General features: G+C 28.8%; 1 protein-coding gene across 1 annotated transcript in view; it reads left to right on the top strand.

Moving 5' to 3' along the window:
- Positions 1 to 26968, top strand: part of Tmc (Transmembrane channel-like) — a 69952-nt gene that overhangs the window by 21589 nt on the left and 21395 nt on the right. The window contains exons 3-10 of the mRNA XM_075373728.1: positions 11756 to 11876; positions 14836 to 15031; positions 16394 to 16631; positions 18108 to 18296; positions 20622 to 20866; positions 22484 to 22675; positions 24380 to 24628; positions 26757 to 26826. Coding sequence (XP_075229843.1) covers positions 11756 to 11876; positions 14836 to 15031; positions 16394 to 16631; positions 18108 to 18296; positions 20622 to 20866; positions 22484 to 22675; positions 24380 to 24628; positions 26757 to 26826 — 1500 coding nt within the window. The remainder of the gene's footprint in view (positions 1 to 11755; positions 11877 to 14835; positions 15032 to 16393; positions 16632 to 18107; positions 18297 to 20621; positions 20867 to 22483; positions 22676 to 24379; positions 24629 to 26756; positions 26827 to 26968) is intronic.

The following is a 26968-nucleotide window of genomic DNA, read 5'->3' as shown; positions in this document are numbered from 1 at the left end:
GAAACGAACCGATTCTCGATAAACAAAATTATAAACAATTTTATGTTGGAAAATTGTTCACTAAATTTTTGTATTTATTTTGAATTACTTTAAAATTTAATTTGAAAATGATTTCGTGTTCCGTAAATTCGGCCGATCATATTTACATACAATATAATATGAAAATATGGCACAACTTCAAGAAGCGATTCGGGGCATTAAAATAAGCAAAGAGGTTCCTATAAACATTTTTTAGAAAATGTTTTCTACAAAATAAATAGATTTGTGGTTTTACAAAAAAAAAAAAAAAATCCAAAGTGATGTCCATTTCATTTTTCTTTGTAAACACATAATTTGTACAATCGAATTATGTTTTTCATTTGGTTTGATCTGCAGCAATTTACTTGACAAAAAGGCAAATTCGCTATTAATATTAACCACCAAGTTAGGTGAAAATATATGTAACGTGTACTATGAGGAGAAATTAAAAAAAAATCTTTAGACATGCGAAAGGTTTGTCCGAAATCGGTGCCGAAAAACCTCATAACGGAACAGAAGGACAATCGAAGAAACAAGTGCGTTGATCTTGAGAGTATTGACAATGACCAAGAATTCTTCAATCATGTGATCACAGGTGATGAATCCTGGATATTTGAGTACGATCTTGAAACAAAGCGGCAAAGCAAAGAATGGCACACTCCATCATATCCTCGACGGAAAAAATGTCGAATGAGTAAATCAAAGATCAAAACCATGCTGATTTGCTTTTTTGACAGTAGGAGTATTGTGCATAAAGAATTTTTTCCTCCAGGACAAACTGTCAACCAAATGTTTTACAAAGGTGTCCTTGAAAGGGGCTCAGGGAAAGAGTGATTCGCGTGAGACCAGACATTGTAGTCAAGTGGATGCTTCATCATGACAATGTCCCATGTCACACGGCCATTTCCATCAGGGAATTTTTGACCTCAAAATGCATTCCTATGGTTCCGCAACCCCCCTATTCACCTGATTTGAGTCCTTGTGACTTTTTCCTTTTCCTGAAATTGAAACATGTCTTAAAAGGATGTCATTTTGGAACTCTGGAGAACATTTAAAAGATTGTGACCGACCAGTTAAAAACCCTACCAGTTGAAACCTTCCATTGCTGCTACCAGAATTGGGAATGACTCTGCCGGTGTATAGCTGCCCAAGGGAACTACTTTGAAGGGGATGATATTGTTGTTTGAAAAAAATAAAAAATTTGGTAAGTAAAAAGTCAGTCTCATTATTTTTCTCACACACCTCGTATATAAAATCCATCCTTGACTGGGATTCAAAGCTGGGACCTTCCAGGTGAAAGGCTGTGATGCTTCCATCCAATCATGAAGGTTGGTCAAAATAAAATGTAAAAAGAAGATTCATTTTTATCTATTTGTCAATTTTGTTCTGAGATAGTAACTCAGAAAATATTTTTCATTGAGCGTAACATGGCTGTCTGTAAGTATTTCAAATTAATCCAAGCTTAAATCAATCTAGGTCATTCACCCGTCAAATTTCAATAACATCAGTTCAGTTGTAATGATTAAATAGAAATTGTTCAATGAAAAACAGCTGTTCTATTAATTTGTTGATAAAACATCAATTATATCTATGTAAATTAGTTATGCTACTTTATATTTTTATTTTAAAAAAATAAAAAAATTGTCTATAACTTGAAAAAAGCTATATTTATGATTAATTGTGCAATAGATTAAAGTTTATAATAATATATTATTAGATGCTTTTTATTATGTCATGTAAATGTGAATGAAATAAAGTAATAACTTGGTCGACTGCATTCAGATGTTGTTCAATCCATCAACTGTGATGACAGCTTTTGTAATCAACTAAAATACTCCCTTATATATATTTTTTAGTATTAAATTAAACTTGTTAAATCAACTTAATTTATAATTAATTTTTTCTTTCCATTTTGTAAAATAACATGTTAGTCTGTTTATTCATGTTACAAGTTATTATTTGTGAATATTATCTAATTTATATTATTCCCTGATTTTTTTGTATGTGTGTGTGTGTGTGTGTGTGTGTACATCCATGCTTGTGGGTATTTGTACATGCACAAATACATGTAATGAAATCTAATAATTATTAATGATTTATTTGATGTCTAATTTTACATAATATTAGAATGTATAATGTATCTAATGTATTACGGCAAGGATAACACCAGTAATACAGGTATATGAAGTCACAAGGAGTATGGGATGAGTAGATAATTTAATTTAATTTCAGAACCAGTGTTACAAAGAGGAATATTATAAGTAATAATTTATTAAATATTTTATGATATAAGGATCACTGAATAACAAAATATTTTTATTTCTACTAATTCAAGTGTTTTTGATTTTAATTTGACTAAAACCAGTTAAAATTTGTCTTTCTTGTTATTTAATGAATTATTCCTCTCCTAACTGGGGTAGTTCATCTTCATTTACAGGCGAGATAAAATCATTTGAATAGTTTCATATTTATTTCTTTGTTTATCAGTACTTCTACAACATTAGATCATTGTAGAACAACGATCTAATTAATTAATAACATAAATTAATTTTGGGGATCAGTTTATTCCAATTGGTGGAAGAATATTTAGAGGAATGAAAAAAAAATGATTTGTGAGTTAATAAATATGATTTTTTTTTGTCTAGCCACATCACCTCCTTATGTTCTATTGGCTAACAAATATTTGTTTCCTTTTCATTTCATGAGATGGCAGTATCAGCCTTACTCATATCCCCTTTTAAGTTATAAAACATTTGGTTTAGAAGATAATTTTTAATTTGTTTAACAGCAATTTTGCTGAACAGGTAGTTCAGCAAAATTTGGCACTTGGTACTGTTTGTCAAGCTATCCCTTCTAAATAGGGTTGTTAGTTAAACTCCAGTTATCAAAGTACATCAATAAATCAAAAATCAAATCCAGCCAGAACTAACTACACAATTAATAATAAAATTTTAGCCTGAGTCCTTTAGCATGCAGTTTTTATAGTTTCTAATTGCTAGTGATCCTAACCACTAAACTACCTGTAACTTAGTATAATAATATTTTACATCACGTGCCATAATCATGATATTATGGCTTTAGGCAACTTGACTTGAGTCACAAGTTACTCATGAAAATGACGTAGCCATTCCCAGAAATAACAACCACTCAGTGTTGCTTGTTCTTTTAGTAATGGTATTAAATATAAAATTAGTCCTTTTAATGAACAGAGTGAAGATATCACTTGCAAACTTATTTCCTTTATTTAAGTGTACTTGACATGCCAAATGCAACAATATGTTTTGCTCAGTGAAGAAAGCAACATGCAACATTTTACTTTCACTTTCCTTTGTCATCATGGCAAGAGATACTTATTATTTAACTAATGGCTATTTTCAGTTTTGGGAGCAAGTTAAATCTCATGATACCTTTCCTACAACTGTTTTGGTTATAATAGTACTTAATAAAATCTAATTATTATTAGATTATTAGATTTACTTTGTTTTGGTCTGTGTATATAATAATTTGCCCTTTAACACACATTGAACTATTTATTCACATGCATGTATGTTTGTCAGAAACTTACCACATGTCTTCAAAATGTTGCTAAAAAAAAATTCAGCAACCTTTATAACATATATTTATAGGAAAAATAAATAACATTAATTAATAATAATAATAATAACAATTAATAATAAGAATATTAATTATCTCCATTCTTTGACAGTATTTACTTTTTAAGCCGAAAATACTGTGCTCACTACATAATTTTCTTTATTCAAAAAAGACTGGACAAGTATATTTGTGTTCTTTATTTGATTGGAATGTTTTTCTGCCTTGGAAATGTATCTCTTCAAAGTCTCAGTGGAGTTTAAATTCACGTAGAATTTACTGGACTGAATTAAAATACACTTATGTATCTCTCATAGGATAATATAGTAGAACATTTTTATGCATTCTGTAAAGCCTTGGTAAATAGAGAGGTTAGCTTGTTTTACATATTATTCTTGATTACAGTTGGAGATAGACTGCATTTTGTAGCATGTGATATATTTTTATTTTAAAAATTTACCTCTTTAATTCTACTAAATATTTATCGTTTGATTTAAAAATATGTGGACATTTTTCTTTCCTGGTAGCTTTTACTTCTCTTTTAAATGTATTTTGCATTTTATGTGTTAAATTTATTTGTGGTAAAATTTATATGTTGTAAAATATTGATGACAAATAAAACAAAGATATGGTAGAATGTGATTATATATATTATGGTTATACCATAGATATGGTTAGAACAAAGCGAGAGTTTTACCTTAAAATAAAAAAAATAAAAAGTAGCCAACTCTAATCAGCCAAAGTCATAAAACCTCTAAATCAGGTATAATAACAAGTAAATGGAGTAGATGTGATTTGTCTGGGTGTGGCGCCTTGTGGTGTGTCGGCTGGGTAACAAGAAGGAAGGGGGTGTGAATACAACATTGTTTGAGTCATTCTTGACACAGGTTTATACTAGTTAGTTACAGTTTGAGATTACTTCGTTCGTGATACATTTTTGTCTTTAATACCCACACTATTGCTGTTGTCTGATATCATTTTTTGTTACTTTAGTATTATAAATTTCTTTTTAATTCTATTTTATCAATAATAAGAGTAATATAACAGTAAAAAAATTACATCTTTAAATTTTTTTCCTTTTTTTTTTAATTGATTACTGTTCTACAAAATAAAACAGACAGATTATTAATAATAACATTAAGTTAAAAGTTTTCTAAATGTTATCTACAAAAACTTTAAGGTATGTATTATACATGTAAGAGAGTTTAATTTTACTTTCTTAAAATATGGAAAGTTTTTGAAACTTATCAAATTTTTTTTACAATTGAATAAAAAGTTATTCTAAAACAATGTGCAGTAGAATTAAAAAAGTAAAACACTATAATCCAGACTTTTTTAAGTACAGTTTTTTTCTAATTTGAATTTTCTTTTATCTCTTATCTTAAAAAATCTGATCTGAACACTGCATGACTTCCTTAAAATTTAAGGAAAAGACCTAATAACTAATTATTAAAGACCTAAACTTCTGATTTTTTTTCATATCTTTTTTTATTGTTATTATTGAATTATTATTTAATGTAAAAACTTTTTTACAATCTAAGGTTAATAATTATTAATAAATCAACATATTTAAATTAAAAAAAGAAGTTATAAAAAAGGAAATGAAGTCGGATTCAAACCAATGTACCTTCTCCTTGTAAGTTCCAATTATTTCATTAATTAAAGTTTTATTTGGCTATAACTCTGGAACCAATCAAAATAAGTACCACTTATTATATATTGTTAAAAAGCTCTCAATGGGGGCTTATTACTGCATTTAAAAAATTCCATAATCCAATATTTTTTGGGGGATTTTGGACTTTTTGGACATTTTTGGTCAAGTTGATTGCAATCAAGAGGGACGCACAACTACATGTTACAACAGTCCTAAATCCAAAATTTCAACATTCTATGGCTAATTGTTTTTGAGTTATGCAAGATACGTAAACTAGTCGAAATGGATTCAGGAATGGTCAAAATGGATATTTCTGTTGAAATCTGACATTTTTGCAATTGCAATATTTCCTTTACTTATACAAGGAAGTAAAAATCATTCCGTAATCCAAATTTTCTGTGCATGAAACTGATAAAAATGAAACTAATAAACTTCTAAACTAATTAAAATGAGTTGGCCAATACCATAGAACTAGAATCAATGTAGTTGGATAGATACATGAAAGGATGTCATTTTCTCAGTAATGTTATTCATTATTATTTACTCTTTAGGTCTCTTAAAACAGAATTTTCTATACAACAGAAAGAAGACTATTGTATTAGTTATTTCTTGTCTTTTCTGCATGTTTTCATTACCATCTTCAGGAATAGAATCTTGGGCCTACACCATACTATTTGACCTTAGCCTCCCAATTTTTTGTTTTATTTTTAATCTATAATTAAACATATGTAAAGACAGCCTACCATTATTTTACCCACCGGATTGGTCTAGTGGTGAACACTGAAGTCGAGAGTTCCAGCGTTCAAGTCCTAGTAAAGTTAATTATTTTTACATGGATTTGAATACTAGATCGTGGATACCGGTGTTCTTTGTCGGTTGGGTTTCAATTAACCACACATCTCAGGAATGGTCGAACTGAGACTGTACAAGACTACACTTCATTTACATTCATACATATCATCTTCATTCATCCTCTGTATTATCTGAATGGTAATTACCGAAGACTAAACAGGAAAAAGAAAGAAAGAAAAGAAAAGCCTACCATTATTTGTTTTCTGCATATGATATAATCAGTTAGTTCTATAATGTCTAATTTACTCCATTTGTATGGAACTCCTCATAATTTCTGCATCCATCAAATTTTATTAGTTTAAGTTTTCTTTGAACTCATCTCAGTCGTCTGAATGACTTGCCTTAGTTTTTTAGACAATGTCCATGATTTATTTCCAGAAAGTAATGTAAGTAGTGCTACTGTCTTTTAAAATTTAATAGCATGCTTTATCTTTTATGTGAATTCTTGATAATTGTACCAGAATTTTTTTTTATGGATGGATTTAATAGCATTGTCAACACTTAGCATAAACAAATGTATATATGAAACATCTAAGGATATTTCTACTGTGTCTTTAAATTCGGTAGTATAACTTAATAAAGTTATCTGAAGATAGCCATACTGTTGCCTACACTTCAAAAGATCTTACCTCTTGGACATTTGTAACATTTGATATGAAATTGAATTTTGGGATTTTTATAGATTTAAAGTGGTTGTTTCAATCATTTAAATTTTTATTTTTACTTAATGTTGCCAGTTGATTTTGATAAAAATATGAATTTTTGTTAGCATTTTGCTCTTTTAATTTGGTGTTTGATTTAAACAGTTTAAATTAGCTATTTTATTTAGTGTGTTTTTATAGTTTTAATTAGGAAATCTCCATTCCTTTCAATTTCTTAAGTACTTATTGCATGAACTTTCATTTAAGATATGTAACTACTACATACTATACACTCTGTTTCAGCTGTTGAGCTTCTCTGAAAATTTGATACAAGGCATTTAATTTTCTGTATTATTTATGCTTACTTTTTAATACCTTTATAGAAACCTATGCTTAAGGCATACAGAAGTTATATTTCACAGAAATAAAACATATAACACATAAAAGAATGAATGATTAAAGTGGCAGTTTTATTCAGTAAAAATATAATGTGCAGTGAAAAAAATGATTCCAAGATGGGCCTAGATGGCCTAGATTCCTAGAAGGGCTGTTATCCCTAAATGTTTATCAGAAATACAAAATTGCCCACCAACCACAGAGTAATCTTTCTTTTGTAAAGAGTGATGTGGATTTAATAGTTTGTTTATTTCATGGTAATTTCTCAAACAACCTCACCCCTGCAAAATGTTTTTGATAGTATTTATTCAGAGAATTTTATAGGTGTTGTATTTATTTACGTGTTTTTAAATTTTCATTAATATAACATTTTTTGGTGACATCAGACAAATATCTCTTTATTATAATTTATCATAGGTATTTACCATTGAATGTATACCAATTTAAAAAGTGTTTGAAAAGAAATTTTAAATGTTATTCATTTAGCTGCTAAGCAGTCATTTATGGGCTACACAATTTCATCATTACAAATCATATTGTTTCGTTCGTTTTCTTTCATAATAAATACTTTATTTACTCTTTTGATAAAAGTGTTAAATTTTAAGTCAGTAAAGAACATGCCATTTTCATTTCATTGTTTGTTTTTATGTCATACTGTTTTTAATAATGCAAAGAGTAATATGTACAATACTTGAATACACTACTTCTTGCGTCTATGTTCTACTTTAATTTCTCTGTTTTGAATATTTTTCATTGGTACATTTGTTTTTCCCCACATATATACCATGTGGAATGTTCTATTTCTTTTCCATAAAAAGGATGATGCGTGGGTTTGTTTGTTTGATGTGTGCTCACATTTTTATTCTAGCTGCTATTGGTGCAGAGTTGGTCACGTGTGCCCGGGTGGCTTGGCTAAGGGCACGAACGATTCATTCGTTCGAACGATTTGTACTCTTTATACGAACGATTTATCTAAAATTATATTTGTGTTTTGGAATATAGTTATAATATATTTTTCTTTAAAAAAATAAAGCATTGGGGTTAGAGCTGTATTAAAAAACACAACTCAAAAAACAGCTAAAAATGTTCAGGATTTTGAAGCTTTTCGTTGTAAAAATTGTTGTTATGCAAAATACATGAACATTATTTAGTTACAGTTGACAAAAACATTTAACAAAATCATGTGTAATGAAACATAAACCATGTAACATTTTCGTGGCGGGTCATAGGCCCGCCTTTTTCTTAGTGTTCTATTATAAGATTCACAAACGTTGTTCTTACAAAATATATATATATATATATATATATATATATATATACAGCACGTTTATTTGTCATCGCATAAACAATTATAGTCCTTAACGACTTATCAGTGTAATGTAACTGTACCCGTAAATTTGTAGTCTTGAACAAACTCAAGTCGACTACTCCTGAGACGTGTGGTTAATTGCAACCCAACCACCAAAGAAACCAATATCCACGATCTAGTATTGAAATCCGAATAAAAGTAGAATTTATTAATTAATAATAAATAATTATTAGGATTTATATTATTATTATTTATTAGGATTTGAACCTGAGAACTTCGACTTCGAAATCAGCTAATTTACGACGACGAGTTTACCACTAAACCAACTCGGTATTTAATTTAATCTAACAAATTTTAAACTAAACGGTTTTTTTTTTAATGAGATGTCTACTGCTATGATCATTTAACCCGAATGGAAATTTATAGCGTATGAAAAATTCCATGCCTGACCGGGATTCGAACCCAGGATCTCCGGGTGAAAGGCGGAGACGCTGCCACGAAGACCGGCAAAAAACGAAAAGAAAGCTGTTTTCATTATTTTTTCAAAAATTTATATATTTTTTTTTTTACTTTTTAGTTATATCAAAATTATTTTAATTTTTGTATAATTGCTCTTAGCTTTACATAAATTGGCTAAGAGTAATAACATGAATATTGTTAAACTTTAACATTATAAATAATCATATTGAAAAGAACAACTAAAAAGAATTAAAGAAATAAAGTAGAAAATTTTAAAGAAACATAATTCTTTACAATTAAAAACACATGTAAAAACTTATCAAAATTAATCATTTATGTCAATAAATTTAAAAATTACCTTTTGTTATATTTTATTAAATAAAAATTATTTCATTCTACTGTTAAGATTTTATTATTAACTAATTTATATACTTCGTATTGCTCAGGTTCATAATTTCTTCACAGACCCAAACATTTCTTTTTTTACAAAAATTGTCACTAACTTTAGAAAATTAATCCATTGATGTCTATATTAATCCAATATTAATTACACTTTATACTTACCTAATTAAATCATTTAGAAGGAATTTATTACAGAATCACCATACAAATTCCATCAGTAAAATAAAAAAAGAATCATAAAAATCGTAGCATTTGGAAAAAAATAATGGTTGAATAAATTTTAAGAACCTTCTCCTTTTTTGAAGTATGTAAAAAAATGAGAGTTTCGCTTTATTTTCTTTACTTTTATGATTTAGTTTTTAAAAATCGTAGTTTTATAATTTTTTTATTTATATATATATATATATATATGAGGGTTGTCTAAAAAGTTTTGAGTCTAACATAGAAAGATGTAATTTTTCTGTCAAATATAATTTTATTTGTGAACAGTCTCCTTTCAAGTCTATACACTTTTTCCAGCGATGTTCTAACCTCTTTAACCCTTCCAAATAGTAGCTGGCGTCTTTCTCCGCAAAATAGGCGTTTACGTATGCGATGACCTCGTCCGATGAAAATCTCTTTCCTCCAAGCGAAACTTTAAAATTAGGACACAAGAAAAAGTCGCTTGGGACCAGATCTGGTGAATACGGTGAGTGGTCAACCAATTCAAAGTGCAATTTGTGAATTTTAGCCATGGCGACCGTCGGAGTGTGAGCAGGCGAATTGTTCTGATGAAAAAGCACTTTCTCCTTCTTCAAATGTGTCGTTTTTTTGCAATTTCTGCCTTCAACTTCTCAAGTAATGATGTGTAATACTGTCCCGTTATTGTTTTACCTTTTGAAGATAATAAAAAAAAACAAAATTCCGTTACTATCCCAAAAAACAGTCGCCATCACCTTCCCGGCTGATGGAACCGTCTTCACCTTTTTCGGAGCGGGTTCACCCTTTGAAATCCACTCTTTTGACTGTTGTTTCGTCTCAGGAGTGTAGTGGTAGATCCACGTTTAATCTATAGTTATGAATCGACGCAAAAAATCTGACTCGTTTTGCTTAAACTGCTTCAGCAGGGTCTTGGAAATGTTCATTCGAATGAGTTTTTGGTCCAAAGTGAGATAAAACGCGGATAGGTTACGCAATCCAATTCTTCAGTTAATATATGACAAACACGTTCTTTCGATATGCCCATAACCTCTCTAACCTTAATTCGTCGGTCGTCTAGTACCATTTGGTGAACTTTCTCGTAGATATCGGTGGTAGTTGCAGTTTTTAGCCGTTACATTTAAGCTGGTACGACCATGTCAAAATTCAGCTGCCCGTCCTTCTATGATAGGACAGAGTCCCCGTAAACAGCGTCCAACTCGGTTTTAATTTGCATAGGTGTATTGCCTTTCAAATTCAAGTATTTAATCATGGCACGATATTCGATTTTTCCATTTTCACAAAAATACTCACAATGACTTACTCAAACGATTATGAAATAATAACTGATTGTCCAAAATGGCTGAAAGTTTAGTGAGTACCCTTCAACGCATGCGCGAATACATTCCCTAATGTTTGTTGACGAGTGCTGCCATCTTCATGTTGAGACTCAAAACGTTTCAGACAACCTCGTGTATATATATATATATATTTTATCAATGCTCATACTAGTAAAGGTTAGTTGCTTTTATAAAGATTTAATTGGTAGTTGGAGTTCAATTAACCACAAATCTCGGAAATAGTTGGCCTGAGTCTGTGCAAGACTACTCCTCATTCACATGGTATGCCCATCTCATTGTAATGTGGGGGTTGGTTGCTTATTGTTTGTTGTTTGTTCATTAATTGAACAGACTGCAACATACACATTATGAAAAGATTTATCTACAATTTCTTTTCCATCAAAATCCTATAATTATAATTTCTTTATTTTATTTCTGTTTTATATCAGTAATTTTTCTTTACTTTTAATATGTTTTTCATCTGGGTACTCTTCATTGTGCTCTAATAACAGATTTTTTTTATAAATTATCAACCGACTATCATTTTCCAACTAATAATGTAGTATTGTATAACTGAATTATTAATTGAAATTTAAATCAATATTTTGAATTATACTTCTTGACCATTTCAGCGACTCCACTGGTTAATTGACATGATCATAAAGTGAAAAATATTACTTGAATTTTGTGTCATTGTTAAGACTACATTTAAAAATGTTCTGTATAATTTTTTTTTCTCTTTAATGATGAATTAATTCTCTGCAGAAGCTTGTGAGTGGGAATGTGAAAATGGAAATTTGTAGAATATGAAGAATATTAGGCCTAACCAGAATTTGAACCTGGGACCTCCAGATGAGAGGGTGAGATGTTACTACTCTACCAATAAGATAAATATCTGTTTATTTTTGTTCTACAGGAACCAAATTCTCCTCAACCCTCCGTGGATAGATTATCTGTAACATTTGCACCTGACAATCTGTCACAGCATCAAGAAATGGAAAAAGTTCATTTTACGAGGGATAGTAAAACATCAGCAGGTGAGAATTAGCTTTTTTTTAGATATATCTTTTTGAATTTTGGAAATTTTTATTCCAGTTGAATCACCATAAGTTTCAAAAAGAAAACATTTATTTTATTTTAAATTAGAATTTATCTTTAAATAGATTGCTCACATTCTGAAAAATCAGAGAAATAGGAATTGGTTAGAAAGTTCAAGGAATTTTTTCCCAATTACAATAATTGATGAGAATATAATTGTGGAGGTAAAAAAAACAAACACTTTTTCAATTCACAATGGAAGCACAATTTAATATGAATAAAAGAAGTCCACTGACTTTATCTATGAAGTTAAGGACACCAATCAGTTAAATGAATATTCCCTCATATTTATAGCAGTTGAAAAGAAATAAAAAATGTAATGGTTTATTTTTTAATTTTTACACCTAGAACCTTTTTTTTTGTGATCTGATATGAAGTTGTGTCTGAGCTTGTTTAATGGCAGCACTTCATTTAAGAGCTGGTAGAGTCTTTAATGTCTCTTTTACCTGTAACAAACAATTTCTCCTTGAAGCTCACCTTTGTGAAAGCTTCAAGGAGAAAGTGTTAATCTTATTCAGAGAAAAAATGAGAAATTATTGCTGCAGAAGATAAAAGGAGAGAGAAATAGAAAATTAAATAAGAACTGGATGACTGAAAGAAAAAGATTAAATGTAAATGAGAAAAAGAGGATCTTGGAATTCCAGAGAAAAGAAAATTCTTGAGAAGATGAAGAGGGGATCATGAAAATATGTCAAGATCTTTCATGATCCAGCAAGATAAATCTACATAAAAGGATTTGATCATGTCCAGGGAGTTTCTTTTTTACATAGTTAATAATTTTTTACTATAAATTAAACATTTTAAGTGATTCAAAAGCAATAAGATACTCAACTTTTTAATTCACAAAGGATAATTATGACATCTAATACATATTCTTTTAATGATTACTATTATTCCACTCTGTTTTCCTTTAATAATGCCTACTTGTATCTGCAGTACATTTTTTCAAGTTATAAGTCATAAATTTGTTAAACTAATTTGATAAGAAAAATAGGAGGAAATATTTTTGTGTAATTGATGAAAACTCTCATGCGATTTCAGGATTTAATTTAAGAAATTCAAAAGGGATTGATTACTGTATCTTATAACATAAATTAACTTTCCCTCTAAAAGCAAATAACAAAAGAGAAAAAGGAAGAAAGAAAGTAAAAATACCTAGACCAACCGTAGAGATGTTGGATTCTAGGTTTTCTTTTTTTCAGAGATTATTATAGAAAATAATTTAATGTGGGAAGTTGTTCAAAAAACTTGTGAACTTAGGAAAATGTTTTAAAAAAAAGGTGTGGAAATGATGTAATTAAAGAAAGGAAAGTTTCATCATATTGTATAACAAAACACAACATAATTGTTTCATAATGTAAAAATACTTCATATAGAAGTAAAATAAGAAAAATAATTAATATTAAAGCAGGAATATATAGTATGATAATCAGAAGATCTGCTGAATAGCGATTAAAATTCCAGCACAGATATGACATAAAAAGCCAAATATGGTTCTACTGGTCTAGCGCTGCTTGAGCTATTTTTTTTTTATTTATTTCATCGTAATCTCTTGTAAGTTTGAATAGATTAATTGAAATTTAATATCAGTAATGATTCAGCCAAAAAAATTCTTCAAATACTGCATATGCATGAAGCTTACTAATTCTGCCATGTATTTAATTTCAATTTTATGGAATACATCAGACTAAAAAACGTTTCTGGTTTTTCTTATGCGACAACATTTTCGTAAAACTATCAGTGTAATTTTTGAGAAAATAAAACTGAAATCTTTACACTCTTTTAGCAAAATTACATTATTCACTTCTTATACAGGATTTTTAAAATTAATTTTAGAGAAAGACTATATTTCATGTCTTTCCTGAAAAACTGAGGTCTACTTTTCTGAACTACAAATAAAATTTATATTTGAATTATAATGTATATAATATTTTAAATAGTGCACATAGAAATCTTGTGCTTTTTGGTGTATTTATTTTTTTATAAATAATTAAGATTAAAATTTTTACTATTGTAAAGTAAATTGATATACTCGTATGTAACGCAAATATGCAGCTAATTTAAATTTTGGCTGTTTTAAGAATATTAATTACTAATGTTTGTATTTTTTTAAACAATTCCTGAATGATTCACCCAGTCATCATGAAACTAATAGCATAATGTTGTCTCATTTATAGATCAGCTGAGTTTAAGATGCGCTGATTTTGTCTAAAATTTATTGGTCTTTAGCATAATATATTTGTACAACTATATATACATTATCTATTTCTCTAGATTAATACATAACTTTTTTGTTTACTCTCTGTAGAATCATTGGTGGCTAAATGAATAAACAGACTTATTTTTGGGATCTCTGATTGTAGTTTGAAACTGCCATTTTGCCCTATAATGTTATTTAATAAATACTTTAAACAATTATTTTTTAATTATAAATAATAACTTATTTATCTTCTTCATTTTTGGTAAAAATATATGAGATGTGATCAAAACGTACTTGACCTTGACACATAAAAAAAAAAAATACTTAACCTATATAATATATTTCAATAACTTGCTCTCTCTCAAAGTAGGCCCCTTCTGATGAAACACATTTATCCCAACAATTTTTCTATTGGAAGCATTTTTCTAAGTCATTTTAGAGAGCACCTCTTGTGGCATTTCTTTTGATCTTTTTTCTGTCTTTAAATTTCTTTCCTGAAGCAGAATTTTAAATTTAGGAAACAACCAATGCTCAGGGAGCTATCTGGTGAGTGAGAAGCCTGCTGAAGTTGTTCGATCCCATGTTTTGTCAAGAATTTCTGGTTAAAATGAAACTGTAATAGATGTAAACAAAAGTTTAGTACTCATGGTAGCACATTTTGATTCTAATGCAAGTGATAAAACATGTTCATCTTTTAGATGGAGATGACGGAGATGAAGATGCAGAAGAAGAGGAAGAAGATTATTCTGCTAGTGTCAGTGCAATATTATTACGACGAGCCTCCAGTAAACGACAGACATCAAGACGACGTCGGCCATCTTCAACATTTTCACCTGATGGGTTGGAGGCTCTACCTCGGCGCCGATCTTCTAATGTTACTACAACTTCTGCAGAGTAAATTATATTTATTTGTATATTACTTTTTAAACCATAAATTAAATTATCTGTTATTAAATATTGGTAAGTTTTTATGTTACTATATAAGAATATTTTTTTTTACAATGCTACTTTTCTATTTTAAAATGAATATCCAAAAAAACTGGTTGCTAATACTCATATTTAACATTTGGAATACTAGAATTAATAAAAGAAGAAAAAAGCTAGATAAATCACACATTTCTTAACTTAATTAAAATATTTACTATGGACCATACCAAAGTGGTGAATCAGTGATGCAATGTACTTGAGAATGAAAAGTACACACACATTGTGATATACCAGATTCCTTTATAATGAAACTGTTATAAAATTTCTACCACTTATAGCCATATTATGTTTGTTGCCATACATCAGTAAGTATTGAAGCAGTGTGATCTACATGTTATTCCAAGATTCAACAATTTTTATGTCTGCTTCGCCATCCAAGTCTAGTTTCTGGATGGTCTCTCTTTGTAGTTGTTTCTCCTTGAAGAAATATGAATATTATTAAATTAGGTAAGTGTTACTATGGAATAAATTCAGATAAAAAACTAGATTACATTCAGAAAAAAAATTGTATTTACATCAAATGTTAAGATTCTTGTCAAAACGTTTTATGAAATATCTGTGTACTTGTGCATATTTGCGATTTTAAAATAATTTAATACGCAGAGCAGTAAAGGATTGTTATAGTTTATTGTTGTGAATCATAATTTGAATAGGTCATAATCTTATGCAGATGTTTTCATTTGCATGAATTTTCTTACTTGCCCATGTTGTAATAAAATAAAATAAGTAGTAAGGCATCATGGAAAAGAAAACACTTTTCTTCCATTAGACCCAGTCATCTGAATTAGGTTATTATATAAGAGAATTAAGTAATGAAAAATATAGAATTTTATTATGTTTTTATTGTAATAAATAAGTCAACAATCAAATAGCAGAATCAATTATTACTATTCTAAATTATTCTTGTATCAGGTTTTTAACCCTTTTCACAGGGGTAGGGTATAAATTTTGTTAACTTTATAAAAAATAATTTTTTTATTTAAGTTGCTCAAAATATTGAAATTTAAGATATTTTTATCTGTTAAAATAATACAGAATATCTAACCTCAGCATAGAATTGAATTAACTCTAATATTTATTCACTAGTCTATATACGAGAAATATACTGGTCTACATTTTCATACTTTACCTACCCTCCTTCAACTCCTTAGTAAGAAAGATAAATTACTTGTTTTATTGATTAATAGAAAAATGTTATACTAAGCTTGATCATGTACATTACAGTTGTCTGTAAAAACTAAAAACAAGTAACTAATTATATTTTTACAGGACAGCTATTTCAATAGATGAAGGTCTGACAGAAGAACATATATTTCAAAACATTAAATTACATAAAGAGGTACTAAGCAATGTTAAACAGCAACCTTGGCCAATGAGACGAAAAATGAAATTGGTGAAACAAGCTAAAACATATGTAAAAATTCATGAAGGAGAACTGCAGGAACGACTTGCCCAGAGTAAAACAACTAAAGACATGTTGGCATGCTGTGATATAATTTTTGTTAAGGTTTGTTTATAACATAATTTTACACATATAAAAGTAAAGAAACTATATTTTTTACTTCTTTAAATGTTTACTTTTGATGTTGGTGCTATTGCCAGTGAGTAGATTGTTATTTATTTTAAATTTGTGTGACTTTCAAAAGTCAACTTGTAAGTAAAGAATTGAAAAAGTATTGTTTATTCTGTGTTTTTAAAAAAATGTATTATTTTATTTTTTAACTTACATTTAAATTATGATTGGGGTACAAAAAATATTGCCTGTTTGAAAAGGAACCTACAAATCTAAAAAAAATTGAAGAAAAGGAAAATGGGTAAAAATGCTAAGACTATAACTAGATGATAACTAAGGACTTTCTGGAATTTTGGAATTTATTAATTTCAGTTTAGTTTTAGAGATACATAAGAAAAAATATCAACTCAATTTTACTATAAAATGAGATAGCTAAGCCATGTTGTTGCCTTATATTAATAAGAAAGATAATCATGTGAGTCTATGGAGTGGTGTTCATAGAGATTTTTAACAATAGGAATTTTTTGTATGAAGATGCTTCGTAATGGCGTTAGTGTGTTTGTTTATATGCCTACAATAACACTTTTATTGTTTTTGAGGTTTGCTAATTTTTTTGTGTTAATCTTTTTGGCATTAGTGATGAAATTTCAATTTCAATTTAGACCTTTTTTTTTTTTAATAGCAAAGTATATTTATATAATTTTGCGTAGAAAATAGTTTAACATGGTATTTAAAATTTCATGATTGGTGTGAGTTTTGTAGAACTGTATACTATCTCTTACTTTCTATGAAATATTAATAATTTTTTAAAAAATTAGTTTGAAGATGTAATAAATTTAAATATTCAAAGCCAGATTTTTTGAATTTTGGTTTAAAAACCACCTGAGGATGTTAGCCATTGTTCATGGAAATCATTAGTCATTTTTAAACTATTTAAAAAATTGTTTGTAATTTTTTTATAATTTAATTTCAGACTACACAGTTAAAGTATAGATAAAAAAATCAACAAATAAAGATATGTAATACAGGATTTTTCAGTTTCATTTAGTCAAAATCAAATACTTACATTATACTTAAATTACATACTTAAACTATACTTAAATTATAAACTTACAACATTTTCAATCCATGTAACAATTTGAAGTGTTGTCAGACTGTTTGACAATCAGTGAATTGGCTTCTACTCTGCTTGATTGTTAAAAAATATTTAATTTAAATAATACTGATAGAGCATTTTTTAGGAGCAATGGAATAAAAAATTGTTCCATAGTGGGAAAAATTGGTCATAATATAATAAATTGACAGTAAATTCTTTAGTAGTGTTACATTAATAGTCTGTAGTCTTGTATAGTTTATTTATGCAAAAATAAACCTTTGTTTTTGTTGTAATGTAAATTGGTAAAAATAATGCTGGATTTCCTTTTTATTACAAATATTTTTTACTTGATTTATCTATATTGTACTTTTCAGGAATGGCAGTTTGTGAAACGTGAACTTGCAAATTTAATGAATGTAATGGTACCATGGGAATTACGAATAAAAGAAATAGAAAGCCATTTTGGTTCTGTTGTAGCGTCTTACTTCACATTTTTAAGGTGGCTGTTCTGGGTGAACTTGGTCATTTCATTAATACTCATTACATTTGTTGCAATACCAGAGGTCAGTTAGATTTTACTACTATTTTTAAACTATGATGGTTTTTGTGCTATACATGTACTATACATGTTAGATTTGTAATTATTATAATTATTTAATTTTTAATTTAATTGACTATTGTGATTATTAACCTACATGTCACAGGAAAATACTCAATGTTGTTTGGCTTTAAAATAGTTTTACAAGAATCAGTTTATTTAACATGACTTTGTCCGTATTTAATCCTTATGTCACATTCTTCAGTTTTTATGATGATATTCTTTGAGGCACATCAGGTATTTGTTATAGAGTGCAGCATTTAATTAATTTTAAAAGTAGAATAATTGTTTTGTTGTATACAGCAATAAATATAACTGAACATGGTCAAGTAAGTCAGTGTCTTGAAATCATAAAATAGAGTTCGTGTCTTGAATACAATATCTTGGAGATGACCTTCATGACATTCTCTTCATTCTCTTCATATGACTATACTTAGTAAAGCATCCCCTGTAATAGTTGCAGTCTCTGACGAATCGAATTGCATTTTTATGGTTGTTGACATTAAGGAGAATGTGAATCAAAACTTTAGCTTGAGGTGTTGTGAATGAAAGAGCCAGTAAATGTCACTAAACCGAAAGAGAAGCTGCCTGGAGACTGTAGTACATTGGGTTCACTGAGAGTAATATTGTACAGGCTGTGGCACTGCCCTGCTTAAACCAAAATTCTGCCATATTCTGATTGAAGATGTATACTTCAACTCAGGTAGAAATAAGGTTTCTAACATGTGGTTAGAAACCACATATTAGGTATTCTCTGTCGCAGTCATCGTTATCACCCTAAAAAAAGTAGAGTTCATTAATTCCCTAGTGAAATGCTACACATACAGTGTCCTTAGGATCGTGTAGTAGCCTCTCATAAAGTTGGGAAGGATTTGTAGGTACACAATATCCGAAGTTTTGTTTGTTTACAGAGCTGTTGATTGAGAATATTGCTTCATCACTCATGATGAGGATCCTCTGTAGGTCATCATGCATATGATACAGCTGCACAATATGTTGGCAACAACAGACATGTAGTTTGTTATGTACAGTAGTTAATTCCAGGATTTGCGGTTTATAAGGGTGAAAATACATATCATGATGCAAAATCTGTTGCACGTTTCTGTTCAACAAATTTAAGTGTTGGGAATGCCGTCCATTAATCAATGTGGACTCCTCTCCAAATTGTTCTCATACACTTGATATTTTCAAAAGGCCGATGATGTTTTGACAAGTACAAGCTTTATTCTAAACAGAGCTGTCTTATGTCACTGATGCACCCATTGACCAATTATTTTTTTGAAGTGTTGTCCCTTGCTGCCAATTATCACCAAACATCTGACAAAATTCTCACTATATTGAAGTTAGTTAACACATACTATTCCTCACAAAATACGCACTGCTATACAGATCAACATTCCATTGCTGAATCCAAGGCCACATGGAACTTAATCACCACTGATAGCAACCCCTCACATAAGCAGTATTACCAACTCAAAATGGGTAATAATTCCATACCCTATACAAGCATCAGCTTTTAATGGGATGTAATTTACTGAATCTTACCCAAGATCCTGTGATCTGCTTACTACAATTTAAGCATAAAACATTAAATAATTTAAAAAAACAACTATGATGTATGTTAACTTAGAGAACTATTATGATTTAATTTTTTAGATTATTTATAAAGTTTCTTATAATCTTTTTTTATTCTTTCAATACATTTTCTGTCTGCTACATCATGTCGCACATCTCAAAGGTAGTAATGAGTGACTTTTTTAAAAAAAGATTACAATTACCTTACATTCCTCTTTTTTTCTTGGATAAGAGAGAATTTTAGAAATGTGAAAAATGTCAAGCCTGATCAGGATTCAAACCTATTAGCATCTCTGCTGCAGATACTGCCACTTTGCCACTGAGTGGTATATATTAAGTGTAGTATCATATATTATTATTATTATTATTATTATTATTATTATTATTATTATTATTATTATTATCATATATTATTATATTAGTATAGTTTTAAGATGTTCCTATTTGTTGCAATATATGCAAAGAGTATTTCATTTCTCTGCTTTGTGTATATTTACTGCTATTGGAACCAATTTTTTCATCATTTAACACTTTTTCACTAAAGTACATGCCTGGCATTTGTTTGAAGTTGTAAAGAAAAATAAACAAATATTTTTTGGTATCAACATCAGGATACTACCCACCAGTCATAAAGGTACCATTTTTTTTTAATTTTTATTTTATGAAATTAATTAAAAAATAAAATTTATTAATCAGACGTGATTATTTCTTTCAGGTTTTAACAGCTGATAGAAAAAATGCAGGTGAACGTAAAGAAATTCTTGAAGATGAAAGAGCTAATGCTACCAATTTTATGACGTTATGGGACTTTGAAGGTGTATTAAAATATTCGCCAATATTTTACGGATATTACACCAGCCAAGAAAAATCAAGAAGAGGATTTAGTTATAAAGGTCCTCTTGCATATTTTCTGACTGGATTAGCTGTTTACATTTATAGTTTTGTTGCTACTCTTAGAAGGTAAGTCAGTGTTTATAAAATTTAAAAAGCATGATTAAGTGTTTATTATTTTATACTGGTTATGTTTTAGGAGGTAAAGAATGATATATGTATATGGTATATCCACTTTTAAATTTTAATGTTTTATCAGAGTTAAATTTTAAAAAATACCAGCTTCATCTGTGTAATAAATGTTATCAGTGTAGTTAGTTCCTTTTTAAATCCAGTCTGGCACTTTTTAACCAATCATTGACTACAGTTTTGTCGACAGAAGACACTTTTCCACTTTTTTCATCATGATATTGTTTTTGTTTGTAAAGTGGTCTATCAATCCATTGTTACACACAAAGTTCTTATACGCACTAGGTTTACTTTTATTAGACCATAAATTTATATTACCAATGTATAAAATCTTGTAAGAGATAACTGGATATTTTTAAAAAATGTTTGCTTCTGTCTCTTTTGTTGATAGCATCTACAGTGTTTCACATGACATTTCTCTGACTCTTTTTTTTATCAAAGAGGGCCATAACCCCAGACAGTAAATGTATAATTGGCCAAAGGTCTTTCTTACTTAGAACTAAGTATCCTTCACATAGTGTAGTATAGTGTCCTTCTTAGAATGACTTATAAACATTCCTAGTGACTCAAGTCCAGGATGTTTACCTCAAGCTGAAAATTCTTTATCCCAAAGTTCACTAGCCTCCTGTGATAACTGAAGTTACTCCTTGTTGAACTTTTGGCTAGATAAGAGAGGCTTCTGTAGTTAGTTTAGCCAGACAGTTTACCACTTTATTTCCAAATGGAATATTGTATTAGACATTGCATCTGATAATCTTTGTCACCAACTACCTCATTAAATGCTAGAAAACAATTTCAAACCTGCCTTGACATGAATATTCTCTTAGAACCTTTAAATTTGTTCTTCTTCTTTTAATTCTACTCCTTTTTTTATGAAAATAAAGTAATATTGAAAGTTCTGTTTTTTACAACAAAAAAGATAATAAAAAAAAGGTTTATTTTCACATTTTGTGGGTTTATATTACAACAATCAAATCATCATCATTAAACAAATGCAACTGAGATTATTACTGTTCAGTAATTTCAGATTATTACTGTTCAGTATATTAGTGTACAGCTTGTCATGAAACTATTAACTATTAACTATTAATTTTAGGATATAAGTTCCTTACAATTGTTTTATATATTATTACGCATATTATAGGGATAAATTAAAAAAAAAAAATTAATTCTCCCTAGAGATTAGATAAAAGGTAAAATCTTGTGGTTAATAATCAATCACTGTGTACCTTAACTCCAAAATTTGTATATTAACTTTGTAACAATCAACAGCATGTATATTACCCATTTAAAATATAAATTAACTAATGTTTTTTTTAACATTGACATCTTATCTTCAAGAATTGATTCTTAAACTTGACATCAGTTCTTGGCATTTACAGTAACTTTATTGCTTTCAGTTTTCCAGAATAATACTCCTAGAGATGTTTTAGTAATCTGAAATTGTTACTTTGTAAAGGATTCAGTTTATGATCGATCCCAACATCATAAATAGTATTAATTCAAAATGATTTATGGTGAGTATTTACTTTTTTTAATGTTTTATCTTTTTTACAGGATGGCTGAAAACTCACGCCAAAGTAAATTATCAGAAAAAGATGATGAATGTGTATTTACATGGAAATTATTTACTGGTTGGGATTATATGATTGGAAATTCAGAAACTGCTCATAACAGAACAGCTTCTATTATATTAGGATTTAAAGAAGCACTTTTGGAAGAAGCTGAAAAAAAACGAGATGAAAGAAGGTATTTATTTTTATTTTTTACATACATAAAGATTGATAATTATTTTATTACTTTCTAGTAGTAAAGAATAAGTTGAAATTATATAAAAGTACTCACTGTGTTGTTGATTTTTTTCATTCTGTGAATGCTTCTATAGCATACAACTACTTCATCAGACACAGTTTAAGACATTTTTAAAAACTGTAAAAGTTTAAAATCTATTCTAAAATAACAAAAATAGCAAAATGTCTCTTAGCCATGTTGATTAAAAACAGATTATTCTGCTATTAGTATAATCGTATAGAATTCATTGCAGTAGGAGTTTTCAACTTACAAGAGGTTATTAGTAATTTTAATATCTCCTTTTCTGTAACTAAAATTAAGATGTAGGCATTTAAGGGAAAGACTATGTTCTAATAAAAAATCACACTGGGTGGTAGAAATCTGGAGCTAACAGATAAGTTTAATTATTTTAGCTGTTTATATAATGTTAATATGTCTGATCCTAATAATGAGTGATTACTTGGTATGTACGACTAGCACTAGATAGGGAATCTTGGAGAGCTGCATCAAACCAGTCAAATGACTGAAGACAAAAAAAAAAAAAAACTTGGTATGTGACTTCTCCATTATCCTGGAAAGTATCTTTGTACTTCTATAAATTATCTCTTGTCTGCCGCTCTAAAAGCCCTACGTTTCCTTTTTGTGATTTTCCCTAAAAAATCATTATTCTATTTCAATTTAAATCACTGTTATTTTTCTGTAAATATATCTTCCATAATTCAAATTCTTTTGCAAATCCTGAACCTATTACAGGATTTGTAAGCTACATTAGATTTTATAAGAAGTAGCTCTAGCTAATACTGCTTTGGATCTGTGAACCCGTGTATAGGAAGCAGAACCCTTAACAGTTTCACAGGTACAGAGGGTTGCCATCCTGCTGAGCCATAATTAGGTTGATTATTTAAAGGTGTCAGTATAACTCCACAGATTAAACCACAACAGCGACTGACCCAACACTCATGGGTCTTAACTGAAGAAGAAGGATAAGAAAACGAAAGCAAAGAAATGATCAATACTGTAGAGGGACTGTCTCAGATTAGGGTAGATCCTTTAGATTGTTAATCATCTTGTGAGGGATCCATTTGAAGACTAAAGGTTTCCTTTTTTCCTTTTTCAACACTTTATGGGTAATAATAGGGATGTAAAAATCACCTGCAAGAAGAGTTGTATAATATTGCAAACTATGTAATAGTAATAAAGATGAATTGATTGACCTAGAAACCCAGATAAATTATTTTTGTGAAAAACTAAATAAATATGTGTTGTGTGATAAGATGTAGATATAAGTTTTTGAAAAGTTAAGTTTAACCCTGAAAGTAAAGCATATAAAGAAGAGAAGAATTAATTGTTTATTAAATTTATAAATTTTAAATCTTCTAACTTTATTTCTTTGAATCATATTTTTGTTTCCATAAATATACTCTTAAATTTCTTGTATGTAGCAGATGATTGGCATTTTTCATGATAGTTTAAGTTTTCCTTCTATTGTTTGTGTTTCTGTTTAATTCAGTAGTTTAATGGAATAATAAAAATAACATTACTAATTATTGTTGTTTTAGTTTTTGTAATTCTTGATTATAAATAAATAGTTTAATAACAATATAAAGTAATAGATAAATTATTATTTATTAATCTATGTATTTTTAATCTCTTTTTTTACAGTTGGAAAATGTTAGCATTACGAATATTTACCAACTTAAATGTTCTTTGGTTATTTGCTTCTTCTGTTTACGCTGTAGTTCTTGTTGTTGAAAGATCAACTAAGCAGCGTGAAGCTGGTGGATGGTGGCGACAAAATGAAGTAACTATTGTTGTATCACTTATAACAAATGTATTTCCATTTATATTTGAAATGTTGGGTTCTTTAGAACAGTATCATCCAAGGAAACGATTACGAATGCAACTTGCAAGGTAATTAATATATTTATTGTTGTTTGGTAAAAAATAATAATTACATTCTTGGTTGTTTTATTAAATATACGAATCCAAACAGTGGCTCAAATTGCTTAGCAAATTTAATCAAAGGAACAGATTATAATCTGTATAATATGACACACTGTACAGTGTACAGTGTGTCATCTAATTGCTTTACTTCATAACTTTAGTAACTCTAGTAAGTAACTTTATAATTATATATATATATATATATATATATATAGAAGCCCCTGAATAATCTGAACCCCAGGTAATCTGTGATACTAACTAGTCTGAACTCAAAACTAGAAAATGCAAAAAAAGTAAGTTTCTCTCTTGTCTTGCACTAATATTTCTGGTAATCATAAATTACAGCTTTTAGTAATAGGTAAAGCTAAAAATCCAATGTTTAAATCTTTTTATCACCAGTTGAATACAGAAATCAGGTAAATGCTTGGATGAATTTTGACATATTTTACAAATGGTTTCATGGGGTTTTTGTGCCATATGATAAAAGTTACTTGAAATCCATAAATTAGGACGAGAAAGCTCTGTTGTTAATTGAAAATTGTCCAGAACATCCAGACATAGAATAATTGACTAGTGAATATGGTAAAATAACCACTATGTTCTTGCCACCAAATTGCACAGCCATTTTACAACCCAATGAACCAAATCCAGTCAATTAAAATTAATTGCAGAAAAAGCCTTCTTTTCCAAATTATTTCTCAAAACGATGACATAGTAGCGTGCTTAAAAAAATTAATCTGAAAGATGTTGTGATTTCTCTTGCTGCTGCTTGGAATTTCTTTAAGATTTTAATTCAAGCATCATGGAAAAACCTTATACCTTCAATGGTTAAAAATAATGAAAATGTAGGCACTAGTCTAAGTAAACAAATAGAAACCATGGTAGAACTAACTAGAACTGTTAACCTTGAACCGGAGATATAAAAAGAAGACATTATGAACTGGATTAACATAGACATGAAAGAATGTTTCTAACTTAAATCTGATTATGACATTATTGAAGCAGTACGACAAGGATTAGATGAAAATGTTAGAAATGATGATGATGAAATTGAAGTAGAAGCAAAGAGGGTAAAGCATGAAGAAGCAATAAAATGTTTTAACACTTATATTCAGTGAGCAACAGAGAACAACATTCCACCACATAAACTACTTTTTATTGGTTCAAATATGAAAAGACGCAGTGGAAAAAATCATTAACTTCAATGAAACAGACAAAAATTACCATTTTTTTAAAGAAACAATAATAAAAACCATGTTTAGAATGTAAATATCAATACTGTAATGAAAGTGTTGTTTAAACTAAAAGAAAGAGTTTCAGCACTTTCTTTGACTTCCAAAACGCACCTTAAAACTCTGTCCTGTACCATTAAGTTGAATCCTCAATAATCTGAGTTTTTTGTAATCTGAACAGCCATGGATTTTTATTGGTTTGGATTATCCAGGGGCTTCTGTATATCCAAATCTCTGGCAAAGAAATTTAGAAGTGTCATTTCTGAGATAAAATTAAGACTACATGCTCACTTAAATTAAAATTACTTCGTAAAAAGTTATCATAATTCCACTTAGTTATGGCTGAAAATAATATATATATATATTACAAAAACAACTAGGAATTCTGGATAATAAACTAATTAATGAGCAGTAAATGGTATTTCAGGAAATAATTGGTTCATCTTTATATCCACTACAAAGATCTACTATTATAACAACTGTAGGCTATGCAGGATGTACCATATTCAAAAAATTATGCTGCGTATATTAATTTAAGTTGATTTTTTACACCAGACATTGTACCTCAATCACCATAACCTTTTCTCTTTCCAGTTCCATTTTCTGGGTTAAAAATAATAATAAAGTTGCTTACACTCTGCAGAACCAGATAACCACTTTGCTGGTCTGTGAGATGTGTAAAACTGTTTAATTTTAAAAATACTAAAGCAAATTAAAAAAAAAAAAAAAAATTGTTTGTAAAAATCAACTGTGTATTCTCTTCTTTAATTTTTTGTATATTTCATTTAAAATAACATTTATTTTGTATAACTTATTTGTATTTATGAATTATAGTTACTAACAACTGTTTTCTCTTTTTGTAGAATTATGGTTCTTAATATGCTAAATTTATATACATTTATTCTGGCTTCATTCTCTAAAATAAGTGACATGGTTTGTATGATTCACTGATGTATGTATGATTAAAGTTAATTTAAATTTAAAATTAAATTTTAAATATAGTATAGTTATTAGATATCATAAAATATGCTTTTACTGGTGATTTGTGCTTCTGTGAAAAAAAGTGTTAATTTAA

The sequence above is a fragment of the Lycorma delicatula genome, chromosome 8, assembly GCF_047948215.1.
Source record: "Lycorma delicatula isolate Av1 chromosome 8, ASM4794821v1, whole genome shotgun sequence".
NCBI classification, from domain to species: Eukaryota; Metazoa; Arthropoda; class Insecta; order Hemiptera; family Fulgoridae; genus Lycorma; species Lycorma delicatula.
This window is presented reverse-complemented; position numbering and strand designations above follow the sequence as displayed.